This window comes from Diabrotica virgifera, chromosome 8 (genome assembly GCF_917563875.1).
Source record: "Diabrotica virgifera virgifera chromosome 8, PGI_DIABVI_V3a".
Classification (NCBI taxonomy): Eukaryota; Metazoa; Arthropoda; class Insecta; order Coleoptera; family Chrysomelidae; genus Diabrotica; species Diabrotica virgifera.
Window position 1 is genome coordinate 98,799,944 of NC_065450.1, and position 15,161 is coordinate 98,815,104.

The 15,161-nt window shown below is 33.8% G+C and overlaps 1 protein-coding gene across 1 annotated transcript in view; it reads left to right on the plus strand.

Moving 5' to 3' along the window:
* The first annotated feature begins 2,893 nt into the window (after positions 1-2,893).
* Positions 2,894-15,161, plus strand: part of LOC126890772 (glutathione S-transferase 1-1-like) — a 38,006-nt gene continuing 25,738 nt past the window's right edge. The window contains exon 1 of the mRNA XM_050659960.1: positions 2,894-3,099. Coding sequence (XP_050515917.1) covers positions 2,959-3,099 — 141 coding nt within the window. The 5' untranslated portion in view covers positions 2,894-2,958. The remainder of the gene's footprint in view (positions 3,100-15,161) is intronic.

The window sequence follows — 15,161 nt, forward strand, 5'->3', positions numbered from 1 at the left end:
AACTGAGTGTGTCTACAATTTAGGTCACCCATCAGCACGGCCTCGCTAAGCGTTGAAAAATACTCAAGCAAGTGCCTGCTGAGTGGCTGACCCGGGTGTTTGTAGTAAGAGACTATCGTGAGGGTTTCGTTATTGGGGATATGCACGTCAATTGCCAGGAAGTCCACATCAGGTGGACGAAAATTTTGTGGGAATGTGTGTGTGGTGTGCGGTATTCCGTGTTTCACGAGAATACCATTCCCACGTGAAACCTGACAGCGGCTTCGATGGATGATCGAATATCCTGCGAAGTGTGGATCGCTTTTCGACAGAGTATCTGTGAGTGCGAGGATCTGGATGTTGTGCTTCGACAGGATATTCTTGATGAGGGGTCTCTTTTTGGAGAGACCCTGACAGTTGACTGTGCCTAGGGTGAAATCCATAAAGGGAGGGTTTTAGTGGTTGGAGCGGAATGTCACCGTGACATTGCTCCCGTACCCGTGGACCACTGTCGAGTGGTCGTAGACTTGGCTAATTAGATCAGCCGTGATTGCAGCGATATGTTCGCGAAGTTCGGGCAACAGGTTCAGTAGCAGAGCAGTCTGAATCGACAGGATGTTTTTCGTTTCCGTTGGGAGTTCGAATGGAGGGAATGATCTTTCGATCGTTAGTGGCTGTATTTCGTGTTGGGCGGAGGGGATAGTGTGTCTTTGTGGACACTTGTTGGAGTATGCGGGGTGGTCGCCGCCGCAATTCGGGCATTTGGGTTCCTGCTGTTTGGTGCAGGCGCTGGATTTGTGGTTGCCGCCGCAGTGGGGGCAGACGAATGCTTTTTGAGGGCTTTCGTCGATAGAGTGTCCGTTAATGCAGCATTTGCTGCAGTATTTTGGGGTGGGGATTGTAGGGTCGGAGCCATGTGGAAGTTCGGCATTGTAGATTTCGCCGTCGAGTGTTATGCCTCGGCTCAAAGCAGATGTGAATTTCTCCAAGGATTTGGTCACCACCTTGATCACCTTAGAGTCTTTGCCTGTTTTGTAGGCTTTGACTCTCCACAGTCTTTCGACTGGGAATTGTTGTTCGGTGAGCAAGTCGGTGACCTCCTGCTCAGAATAATCCACATCGATACCAGTAATGCAGAGGAGGTATGTGGGCTCTTTAGTGGAAGTATTTGCATTTCTGCTACGGCTGTGAACCGTAACCATGGTTTGGCCAGTTGCTGTGTGGATAGCTTTTTCTATCTCCCCTGCATTTATCGGATTGAAAAGTCGAAGGTGTGCAATGCCATGAGAGAGTACTTTACAAGAATGGATTTTGTTGGCTAAGAGAGTGGTGGCATTTATTTGCCGAAAGAAGGTGCGTTTGTTACACAGATCTTTTGGGAGATCTTTGATAAGATATTCGGACAGTGTAGGATCGTTTATGGCGTTTATGACATTTTGGTTTCTGGCTTGAGTTTTGGGGCGTGGATTGGCTGCGGCATTGGCATAAGACATTTGTCTTAGTTGTCTTCTTTGGAAGACGAAATCGTTGGGTTCAGGATTGTTGGAAGCGCTGATGGATGCTTGTTGTTGAGAGGGTTGCTGTTGCGTGGGTTGTTGTTGACATTGTTGGGGTGCTTGTTTAGACGGTTGGGTTGGAATTTTTGGTATAGCACCCTGCCTATTCCGAGTGCTCTGACGCCGAGGACCAGCCTGTGCTGGTGTTAAAGGCGGAAAATCGTGTGCATATCGCTGCAGAAGGGGGTTGGCGGCGTCGTCCCGCTCGATGCGGAGGTAGGCCTCGCGATACTTATCGCGGACGATTTGCATCTCCGCGCTAAGCGTCTCGAGGTCCAGCTCCGCCGTGACACGGTTGTAGCCTCTGGGTCGTGGTACAGTGCCTTCCTGTTGCAAGGAAGCGAACTGGTTGGCTGTAGTGGTGGCTGTATTGGTGGCTGTAGTGGTGGTAGTAGTGGTGGCAACGTTTGTCGAGGTCGTCGTCCGAGGACGAAGCGACCGGGTGGAACTGACGGACCTTACTGATGAAGGCATGACAATTGGGAGGATGCAAGTCTAGCGATCGGAGGGCACCTCAGCCTCAAGGTGTTCTGGGGGGTGAACCCCAGGGATAAAGGTGGCTTGTCCACCCCTCCGTGCTTTTCCGGCGTTAGACAGTGACTATATCTACCTGATGGGTGCAGTTTACCCTGCTGCTGGTGGGTCCCTCGTTGTAAGCCTTTTTCGCGGTTAGTTTGGCCCCCTTACTCGCACTTGTTCTTGGAGCCGTATGTGAACACTAGGTAGAGTTCGGGGCGAGCGAACTCGCTCGAGCCCAGGACCAGAGTATTCCTCTGAAACCCCGCAATCCGTCTACCTTTTTGGTTTACACGGCCAAGCGTCGTTGGTTTTTCAAACTGAGTCCAAACTAATCGCTTAGGGCTAACCGTGCGCCGCTTCTTCAGCACTTGGTGCTCTCAGGCTTCTCGCTGTTCGTCGGTAAGAGAGGGGTGTGCTAGCAGTGACCTTACTCTTCGACGACCGGATCGAGAATGACTGGCTTTGATATTTAATAGGTCTGAATTTATATATGGGCTGAATGGGCCCGGGTCCGCAGAATTCAGGGGGCGGCAAATTTTGGTAAAAAGTGAAAATTGGTGGGAGGAGGATAGCCCAGGAGCGGCAAATCTTTAAATCCGCTTGTGATGTTTAATGCTCTCAACTCAGCTTCGCGTTTATTCATGTTAATATTATTTAATGCTATTTTCTCAGTTAGACAGATATAAACGATTATTTGCATGACGTTCTTATCTAACGTTCCTATAGGTACTCGACAATCAAGTACTATAATGTTATAGTAAACAATATTCTTGAATAACAGCACGTCTTGTATGTTATTTTCTTATCAATTTTATTTTTATCTATTATAATATGACCTATAAAAGTCGTTGAACAATTTTTTTATTACTTTAATACGCCCTTGCTTTATACTGCAATTGGAAATATGGCTCCCAAGTTATATGGAGATGTTCTAAGTCCTTGTGTTAGAGCAGTTTTGCTAACGGCAAAAGCTTTAAATATTAATCTAGAATTTAATCCAATAAACCTTGTAGGCGGAGAACATTTATCGGCAGAATATTTAAAGGTATTTATAACGTTTTTTTAATATTTTATATAGACATTTCATTAATTTACAAACTTTTTTGCATTTCTTTTAATTCATTCTAGTCCAGAAAGCCACTGCGCATCCGCTAGGAAAAATATTCTGATTCGGATTTTTTGCACAATCATACTCAAAAAGGACCCCTTATAACAAATTTGCATGTTGCAAGGTCCAAAAGTGGGTCAAAAACGTTATTTTGAAGTTATACTTCTTTACCGGCGATATGAGGGTGAATTTTTATATGTTAAAACCTATGATCCCGGCGCATGCGCATTATAACTTTGTTCTGATTGGATGTTCAAATGACATGTCAAAAATTATTTAATATGGCGGCTGTGGCACAGCTGTACGTAGTTTGATTATTTATGGTTGTTGCGTTTTGAAATTTGTGGGAAAAGAAACAAAGTTAGTTAATAGTTATAAGTACTGCATTTTTAAATAGTTTTCATATACCTATACTTTTGGACTTTTGGACTATTTTGGACAAGGAAAACTCATTCTAATTTGGTAAGTAGTTTTTATTATAATCATATTGTAATTATACATTTGGATTATACACCAGTTAATAGGGAAAAAAATCATCGATTTCACGTAAAAATGTTAAGCAGGGTTTTGAAGGTTTTAAGCGATAGATGAGGTATAAATGATGATAATTCCGTGAAGACGTACAGCTAATTTTTCTTCTTCTTTTTTTAAAATAGTTATAAAGAATGAAAAACTAAGTTTTTTTACTATAAAACGTTTCTTATCCATTTTAGAGAAAAATGTTTCAAATAAATATTGTAGACCTTAAAAAGTTCTTCAATTTGGTGTGACACATATTGCAATATATAAACAATTGACCGAGATAATTGTAAAAAACTCTCATTTTTGCACTAATTTTTAAATATTAATAACTGTATTTTTTGCACAACGATATTTAATTTAACTACTTTAAATTATGCCAATTAATGTGTTATTTTAGTGAGCTAAATTTCAACCAGATCGACCAAATAGTTTATAAGTTATTCAATTTGTTTATCCCAGACAGCAATTGTTTAAACAACTGTTCTTGCCCTAACAGTGACTCTAGAGATATTTTACAAATCGCAATCGATTATTTGAGACTTTAGTTTTAAGATGTATTGAAAATGTTTAAGATTTTATCAAAATTGTTGTTAAAAAAACCGCCTGAAAAAGACCCTACTTTTTAGGTTATAAACAATTAGAATAACTTTGACAGTTTTTACGTTACCCGCTCGTATGTAGGCTCACTGAAAAGCTGGTGAAAATATACACATTAAAATAATAAAGTGGATTTTATATGACTAATAGAAATCGAGTTAGAATTTTTTTTTCAATAAATCATATTTCCATTTTTTATAAACATTAAGAGCTGAAAATTGAATAAGTTGTTTAAGAAAGTCTATATTTTACGATCCAGTTTATAGATTGCATATGCAGTAAAAAAAATAAAAAGTCATGACTCATTAAACTGATGGTACTCGTGAAACACCGCCAACAAATGTGAAGGTGAGAATAGCTTCGTTTTATTTTTTAGAATGGAATCCCAATTTGAAACATGTTGAAAAAATTTGCAGTTTAATTGCTATTACTTGCTTTAATTTTACAATAATTTCTCGTAAGAATTACTTATATTTTACTAATTAAAGAATATTATTTATATAAATATACAATAATAATTAGCTCAGGCCCAGAAAATAAATTGGTTGAAAACACGATCTTATCCATAAAACAAAAAATATTTTTAGCAGTTAGTAAAAATAAAAAGCAATTGATTCAACTTTTATGTGCAGAGCTCAACAAATCTGGGTACCGAACTAAAGTAGCAGATGAAGATGCAGACGTATTAATAGTGCAGACAGCTCTTCACGAACATACATATGAAACTAACAAGACCATTGTAATAATTGGTAATGATACTGATATACTCATAATATTGACGCAACTCTCTGCTCCGGACAATAACATATATTTTGAAAAAAAAGGCGCAAAAGGAAAATCTATCTATTATAGTTGTAATAGTTTTAAACATTCTCATCTAAGAAAATACGTTGGGTTCTTATATATTTTTACTGAGTGTGATACAAGATATAATCAAGGAAAATTCAAATTATTAACTGCATCGTCAGAAATTGTAGATCTGATAAATATTTTTCAATCAAGGAAAATCAATCCTCTTTTTTAATCAAGGAAAATTCAAATTATTAACTGCATCGTCAGAAATTGTAGATCTGATAAATATTTTTTATGACGAGAATGCTAACAAGGAGGACATCATGAAAAACGGATGTGATATCATTGTTGCTTTGTATTCTGCTGCAATTGATGTTACATATGAAAAAATTAATAACATATTGGCATTAAATTAGTTACGTTTTTTACAATTTATAAGAAATACAGGGAAAAAATCTTTTAAATTGGAAAATTTGCCCCCAACAGAAGGTGCAGGTTATCAGCATGTACTTCGCGTTTAACACTGGTTAGGTAAAAAACTGGATGCTACCCAGTATGGATGGAAAAAAACTGATACGGGTTTTGAACCTATTTACACCTTAGATTGTTTGATACCTAAAGAGATATTAAAACAAATTACATGTTAATGTTCAACGGGTTGCAAAAGTACAAGATGTGGCTGTAAAAAATATGGTATAAACTGTACGGATCTTTTTACAAACTGTGCAGTGGAAGAAGAGGAGAAAAAATGTTGTAATCGCGCTGCAGTGGTTCTTGACGATGTCGAGTCAGACTTTGTAGAGGATAAACTGTATCTTCCCGAGAAGCGATTTAGAAGTTATAGACGTTCACTAGAATAATCAAATTAAAATTCATAAACAATGTTTTACTTTTTTATTTTTATAATTAATTATATGAATTTATTAAAATATATATATTACTATCAAAACAAATAGATGAATTTTATTCTAATTATTGAACTTAACATACATCATTAAATAATAGTGCAAACATATTACATATTTATACTTATTAGATGCCTATCTAAACAAATATTAATAGCTTCATTAAATTAAATAACATTTCATAACAATTCAAAAACAAAATAAAACAAAAATTAGTTTTTTAAAAACTATTAAGGACTTTTAAATACTTTTTAATTATTTCAAATAAAAAAAAATAAATAATGTATTGTACTAATTTATAATTATTTTATATTTATATAAAAAATATACTTTAATTAATAATTTAAATAATTTTTAAGGAATACTTGTAGAGTTCAATAACTTTTATAATAAAATTCAATTAATTGATTTTCACGGGATTTTCCAATTGTGCAAGGTGAAATTTACACAATTTTTAGTATTTTCTTGAGCTACTCCAGTTAAAAAAGAAGGTTGTGCATGCTATGGAAGGTGATAATATATTGCAGTTTTTTCCCAAAAAAGGAAGCGAAGCTTGAACAATTCCCACCTTCACTTTCGTTGGAGGTGTTTCACGAGTACCATCAGTTTAACAGGTCATAAGTTTTTATTATTTCACTGCATATGCAATCTATAAACTGGATCGTAAAATATAGATGTTTATAAACAATGCAAAATTTGATTTATAAAAAAAATACTAACTTGATTCCTATTTGTCATATAAAATTATTTTTTCTTTTTTAATATGTATTTTTTCACCAGCTTTTCAGTGAGCCTACATGCAAGCGTGTGACATAAAAACTGTCAAAGTTATTCAAATGGTTTATAACCTAGAAAGTAGGGTCTTTTTCAAACGAGTTTTTTAATAACAATTTTAATAAAATGTTAATTTTTTCTTAATGCATCTTAAAAGTAGACTCTCGGATAATTGATTGCGATTTGCTAAATATCTCTAGATTCACTGTTAGGGCAAGAACAGTTGTATAAACAATTGCTCTCTGGGATAAACAAATTGAATAACTTATAAACTATTTGGTCAATCTGGTTGAAATTTAGTGCACTTAAAGAAACCATTAAATGGCATAATTTAAAGTAGTTAAATTATATATCATTATGTAAAAAGTAAAGTTATTAATATTTAAAAATTAGTGCAAAAATGAGAGTTGTTTGCAATTATCTAGGTCAATTGTTTATGTATATTAATATGAGTACTATCAAATTCAAGAACTTTTTAAGATCTACAACACTTATTTAAAACATTTTTCTCTAAAATTTACAAGAAACGTTTTCTAGTCAAAAAACTGAGTTTGTCATTCTTTGTACCTGTTTAAAAAAAAGAAGAAGAAAAATTAGCTGTACGTCTTCACGGAATTATCATCATTTATCTCTTATCTACCGTTTAGCACCTTCAAAACCCTGCTTAACATTTTTTCATGTTTTTTTCCCTATTAACTGGGGTATTAGGTTGGAATACATACATTTATTTTCTCAAGAATGGGGATTTTAAAGAGAAATCCCAAATTAGGTCCGATTTTTATTTTTAAATTATGATTTTTTGGCGTAGATTTATTTATCTAGTAGGTATGTAATGCTTTGATTTACATACTTAATTTGATTACCAACAAAAGTTCTACCAATCTTCATCTAATATATTGTTTTCTTACTGTTTTGTTATATTTTAATATTTTCTTCCACAAAATTTAAACTACATAATTTAATTATATTCAAAACAACTGTCAAACAGTAAAACGTTCAGTTACCCTATTTTTCCACATGACAAATAATGTGGAATTGGACGAGTGAGTCTAGGCTTCGATTACGAATCAAAGCGCCCCGAAATTCACGGGTTCGCTTCCCGATGCAAGTTTTTATTTTTTTATGTATTTTATGATTGTAAGTATATTTGTTATATAATTTTTTTTTCAGAAAATGCGTATTTAAAATTTTTGCCAACAATTATTATCGTTCAGAAATAATTTTTTCTTTGTGGCATTTTTCAATGTGTTTGTGTGCGTTTTATTCTTTTATTTTTTTAAATTTTTGGTATTGTCTTAAAAATCACATAATATGTAGTAGAAGTATAACTTCTTACGTGCGTACAAAGTACACACACATTCTTTTTTTGTTATTTTCCTAACATTTTTTTTTTTTGAATCGAACAAAGTTTTTTTTAGGTTTTTTGGATCATTCCAAACAGAAAAGGTCTTTAGTGACTTTTGTCTAAAGTCGATAGTCAAAAACTATGTGAACAACCGAAAATTTCGATGTTACCAAGGTACGTACAGTCGGAAAAATGAAAGAATACCCATGAACGATCACATCAATCACTTATTTTGTATTTGCTGTCATTTTCTTTAAATAATAAAAAAACTTTTGTTATAGAAAAAGAAAGCAAATACAAAATAAGTGATTGATGTGATCGTTCATGGGTATTCTTTAATTTTTCCGACTGTAGATATTCTATGAACATCGATTGATGAAATTCCGAAGAGCTTTTTGCAATACAGTTTCGAAAACCCCTTTGTTTTTTAATTGCTAATCAAACGGGCGCGACTCTATTTTCAATCGTTGCATATATACAGTGATGAGCGCGCTAATAACGGGTAAAATAACGCAAAAGATGGCAAACATAATACATTGCAATACAAAAAGAGCTGAAACTAGCGGAGGTGAAAATTATCGTTATAAACGTATAAATTAACATTACATTACATAGTTTCCCACCTTTAGACGTCTGTGACAGGAGTATTTTATAAAATTCTACTGTCACAGTGACAGTTGTCATACTCCTCTTATACTTCTAAAAGTGGGAAACTGTGTAATGTAATGTTAATTTATACGTTTATAACGATAATTTCCACCTCCATTAGTTTCATCTCTTTTTGTTTCGCAATGTATTATGTTTTCCATCTTTTGCGCGATTTTGCCGGTTATTAGCGCGCTCATCACTGTATATGTAATCGGAAAAAATTTTAAGTTTAAAAAAATTGTTTAAAAAATGTAGGAAATTGCTCAGAGAAATATGCAATGAGGCATGGAAGAAAGAAGAAATACCGTCGGACTGGGAGATGGGAGTAATACTGCCCATACATAAGAAAGGAGATATCAAAGAATGTAACAATTATAGAGGAATTACACTATTATGTACGGCACTGAAAGTATATGAAACAGTATTAGAACAAAAGCTGAAGAATATAATAGAAACGACACTAGAAGAAGCCCAGAGTGGTTTCCGGAAAGGCCGAGGGGTGCAAGATCACATATTCACAGTGAAGCAAATAACAGAAAAAACACTACTGACTAAAACCAAAGCGTACATGGCCTTCATCGACCTAGAAAAAGCATTCGACAGAGCGAAAAGAGAAACAATATGGAACAGTCTAATTAGAAGAGGAGTTGATAGAAAACTAATAGAAGTCATCAAAAGTCTATATAAAAGAAACACGAATTACATAATGCATAAAAATATGAAATCGCAACAATTTAAAACATCTGAAGGCTTAAGACAAGGAGGAGTCATGAGCCCTACACTCTTTAACATCTTCATGGACGAAATAATCAAAGAATGTATACCACAATTAAAAAAGCTACATGTAGGTTACCGAAACCTAGAAAGAATAGGAATATCAGAATGTGCATTTGCTGATGATGTAATTGTCATGGCAGATAAAGAGGAAGATCTAAGAAATAATCTACAAACATGGAATGAGGTATTAAATAGGCATGGGATGAAAATAAACACACGCAAAACAAAGATTATGGTAGTAGCACAAGAACAACCCGTATTAAACATACAAATCAATGGAGAAACAATAGAACAGGTAAACTACTTTCAATACCTGGGAGTAACAGTGGAAAACAACGGAAAACAACACAAAGATATAGAAGAAAGGATTAACAAAACGTCTAAAATATTCCACGCAATTAACAACAAATTTTTAAACAAAAAAGAAATATCCAGAAAAACCAAAATAACTGTCTTCAACACGATATACAGACCAGTACTTACATACGGGTGCGAGTCTTGGGTATTAACAAGAAGTATGAAGAGTAAGATCCAGGCACTGGAAATGAAATACCTAAGACGAGTAAAAGGAGTATCAAAAAGAGACAGACTAAGAAATATAGATATACGAGCGGAGCTCAAAACTAAACCACTCCTAGAATACATCGAAGAAAAACAGCTGAGTTGGTGGGGCCACATGAAAAGAATGAGAAGAAACATACCAGTAAGGAAAGTATGGGAAGCAAGAATTCAGAAAAAAAGAAACAGAGGAAGACCATCAGAAAACTGGGATACAACCATTGCGAAGATTATCCAAAAGAAAGGGAAAACCGTAGCAGAAGCAAGCAGACTGGCGCAGGATAGAAAACAATGGTCAAAGTTTGTGCACACGTGAATAGACATTAGTCCCGACACTGAAAAGTAAAAGGGACTTAAAAGACTATATATATATATATATATATATATATATATATATATATATATATATATATATATATATATATATTAATAGGGACATTTTCAAGCAAGATTGTGAAACAAAATTGAATCAGAACATTTTTTTGCACATATATTTACGCATATTACATATAGTCTAAGATTCGAATATAGGTCGATCTGTACCCATCTGCTTGCAGGATGAAACATTTTTTATGAAATTTCATATATAGATAAATATTTCTAGCATGGGTTGCTTATCAAAATCATGTCATAGCTATCCTTAAGGGGGGGGGGCGTACCTAGTGGTTGAAATCAATATTTTATTCACATTTTTTTGAAGGTATGGTAGAATTATTATTTTTTAATTAAATAGGTATATTCAGTACAATTCATAGATTATTCAAGAAAAAATATTGAAAAATAAGCCAACGGTGGCAAATTTTTAATCTCAAAAACAATGGATTTTGCGGTGGACTCTTCAGAACTCATCATTGAATCATGGTAAACAAAAAGATCAAAAATATTTTATTAGCTTAGGAGTTTCTCTTGGTTACGCTGTCGAGTTTTTTAGTTTTATAGAATTTTGACTTTTTAATATCAGAAATCAAAACAACGATTTTTTTATGCAAAAAGGGTGAAAATCAACCTATTTATTATTGTTAAACAAAAAATAAGTATGAAACAAAAACTATTTCGACAACGTTACCTCAAGGAATGTCTAAAGAAAATATTTACAAAATTCCATGTTGGTCGGTGAAGTAGTTTTTGAGTTACAATGTCTATAGCCTTTGAAAAAGGCAGTTTTGAGGAAAAAGCGTTTAAAGTATTGTCAACTTTTATTTTCAATTTCTTTTTTGTCTTTCAAATCGTAAACTGATGCACACCGGAATATCTTTTTTAAATCGAGGAGTAATTTACTAAAGAAAATGAGGACAGCTACAGTTGTTGTTCACTACGTTCAAGCGTGCTGGCGTGAACCTGCTGCAAATCGAGTCGAAGGTAGGGCTATTTAACACTATCTCCCTACTTTCGACTCGCTTTGCAGCAAGTTCGTGCCAGCGCGCTAGAGCGTCGTGAGAGACGGTCAATAGATGTTGTCATTTTCCTCTGTAAATTATTCCGCGATTCAAAAACATATTCCGGGGCGCATCACTTTACGATTTGACAGACAAAAAGAAATTGAAAATAAAAGTTGACAATATTTTCAACGCGTTTTCCTCAAAACTGCTTTTTCAAAGGCTGTAGACATTGTAACTCAAAAACTACTTGACCAACCCACCTGAAATTTTACATATATTTCTTTTAGACATTCCTTGAGGCAACGCTGTCGAGATGTTTTTTTCTTTATGCTTTTTTTTGTTTGACAATAATAAATAGGTTGCTTTTCACCTTTTCTTGCAAAACAAAATTCATTGTTTTGATTTCTGAGTGATATCAAAAAGCCAAAATTTGATAAAACTAAAAAACTCGACAGCGTTACCTAGAGAAACTCATAAGCTAATAAAATATATTTGAATTTTTTGTTTACCATGATCCAATGATGAGTTCTGATGAGTCCACCGAAAAATCCATTGTTTTTTGAGGTGTCTTTAAAAATTTGTCACGTTGGCTTATTTTTCAATATTTTTCATTGAATTTTTTCTTAATAATCTATGAATTGTACTGAATATGCCTATTTGATTTAAAAATAAAATAATTCTACCATACTTCCAAAAACATGTGATTGAAATATTGATTTCAACCCCTACGGCCTCCCCTTAAGGATAGCTATGACACGATTTTGATATGCAAGCCATGCTAGAAATATTTATCTACACTAAGCTCCAAAATTAACGCACCACCTTAAAAATGGGACATTTTTAATGTCTCATATTTCCTAAACCTGTTGTCCGATTTTAGCGATTTTTCTAATATGTTATAGCTTTATTCTTCAAGAATATCGGTGTAATAATATTGTTGCTAAACAGATAAGTGTCATTGTATACCGGATGTAACAATGATAGTGTGTTTTTTCCCCAAAGTTTGGAAGATCCTGTAGAATATTCTAGCGTATATAAAATATTGAAATTAAAACTCAACTGTAATTTTAAGCTATCTTAACATTTTACTTTTTGATTCATTCGCTTATGTTGGATAATAAAAAAGTTATATACTTTAACAACTAGTAACATTCTTCATCAATTCAGGGTGTTTCTAAATAAGTGCGACAAACTTTAAGGGGTAATTCTGCATGAAAAAATAATTACCGTTTACTCTATAAACAAGTGTCCGCAAATGCTTCGTTTCCGAGATACGGGATGTTGAATTTTTTCTTACAAACTGACGATTTATTTATTGCTCTAAAACCGGTTGAGATATGCAAATGAAATTTAGTAGGTTTTAAGAGGTAATTATTGCGCATTTTTTTACGTACAACTAAGAATTTTATATTCACCATTGGCGTGCATACGGGTCATATTACCCGTATGCACGGCAATGGTGAATATAAAATTCTTAATTGTATGCCAGAAAATGCCCAATAAGTACCTCTTAAAACCTACCTAATTTCATTTGCTACTCAACCGGTTTTAGAGCAATAAATAAATCGTTAGTTTGTAAGCAAAAATTCAACATCCCGTATCTCGGAAACTATGTAAGCATTTGCGACATTATGTTTATTTGTTTATAAAGTAAACGGTCATTATTTTTCATGCAGAATTACCCCTTAAAGTTTGTCGCACTTATTTAGAAACACCCTGTATTGATGAAAAACATTGCTAGTTGTTAAAGTACCTATCTTTTTTATTATCCAACATAAGCAAATGAATCAAAAGCAAAATGTTAAGATAGCTTAAGGTTATAGTTAAGTTTTAATTTTAATATTTTATATACGCTAGAATATTCCACAGGATGTTCCAAACTTTGAGGAAAAAACACACTATCATTGTTACACCCGGTATACAATGACACTTATCTGTTTAGCAACAGTATTATTACATCGATATACTTGAAGAATAAAGTTATAACATAATAAAAAATCACTAAAATCGGACAACAGGTTTAGGAAATATGAGACATTAAAAATGTCCCATTTTTAAGGTGGTGCGTTAATTTTGGCGCTTAGTGTATGTATGAAATTTCATAAAAAAATGATTCATCCGGCAAGCAGATGGATACAATTCGACCTATATTCGGATCTCGTAATAATACGCGTATAATACCTATTGTATACATGCAACGGTTGAAAATAGTGTAGCGGCCGGTTGATTAGCAATTAAAAAACAAAGGAGTTTTCGATACTGTATTGCAAAAAACTCTTCGGGATTTCATCAATCGGTGTTAAGAATATCTAGCTACCTTGGCAACATTAAATTTTTCAGTTTTTCACATAGTTTAAAAATGGCCGATTTCGCGATTTTTAAATTTTTAATCGCTTATATTTCAAAAACTATCAACTTTAGAGAAAAGTCACCAAATACCATTTCTGAAATGATCCAAAAAACCTAAAAAAACTTTGTTCGATAAAAAAAATAATATTAGAAAAAAAAAAACAAAAAAAAACGTTTAAAAAATTTTGGACCTGGCAACATGCAAATTTGTTAAAAGAGGTCCTTTTTGAGTAAAATTGTGCAAAAAATCCGAATCAGAATATTTTTCCTAGCGGATGCGCAGTGGCTTTCTAGACTATTCGTTTACACGTAGTAAGTACTTAACAAAACAATAATTACAAATTCAATTATTGATTACTTTTACAACTACTTTTCTAAGAATTTTTATAATAAAGTAATAGGTTGTGACAGAGAGATAGTTTACATTTTATTACAAGCCAAAGCAGTGGCGTGCGGTGACTTTTTCGAAAGGGGAAGCGATTCAATAAGGATATAAAAATATTTTCTTAAGGGTCGAGCCAATTCCCACCTGATAACACTCTGATGCGCTATAGGGGCTCTTTATCAGCAAAGTACTTATGTGAGACGTCCTGGGTACAAACACTCACACACTAAATCCTACCCCGATCAATGCGTGAGGCACTCTATTCCCGCTATTTCTAGTTACTAGTGACCTATCATTGATCTGTATTGCTAGCTCGGGCCTTGAGTCCTCGCGCCGGGCTTGGTTTCCTAAAGAAGAGTTCTATTTAAAAAAAAAATGTGTGTGTACTATGTACGCACGTAAGAAGATATTCTTCTATTATATAATAGGTAATTTAAACGAAGTAAATATACTTAAAAAGGTTATTTGTATTTTATTTAAAAATCAAACTAACTTTCTTATCTACCACTTTCAAAAAAATTTTATTAAAACAACCAAAAATAAAAAAAATATATGAAACGCCCGGGAATTGAACCAGCAACCTTCCAATCTCAGTGCTAACGCATTTCTAACTACTCCACCGAGGCACTAGAAATAAACATGTAAGTTTCGGATATAATTACACAGCACGGCGACATATAGTGTAAAAATGTTATGCTTACATAATATTTTATTAATCCAAAAACACAATAAGAATTATAATAAATAATACATTTCCTAAAACCACTAATATATTCTTTTAATGACTTATTTGCACGGTTACAGATACATACATACCTATCTTGAAAGATTAGCAATGAACTACATACTGTCAGTGTGCGCAGGCGCGCGGTAAATGTACAATTTTACCCTCAATCAATTCGTCGCTAAAGAAGAATATCTTCAAAAATTTATATTCCGAAGCATTTTCCACAACACACAACTTTCAA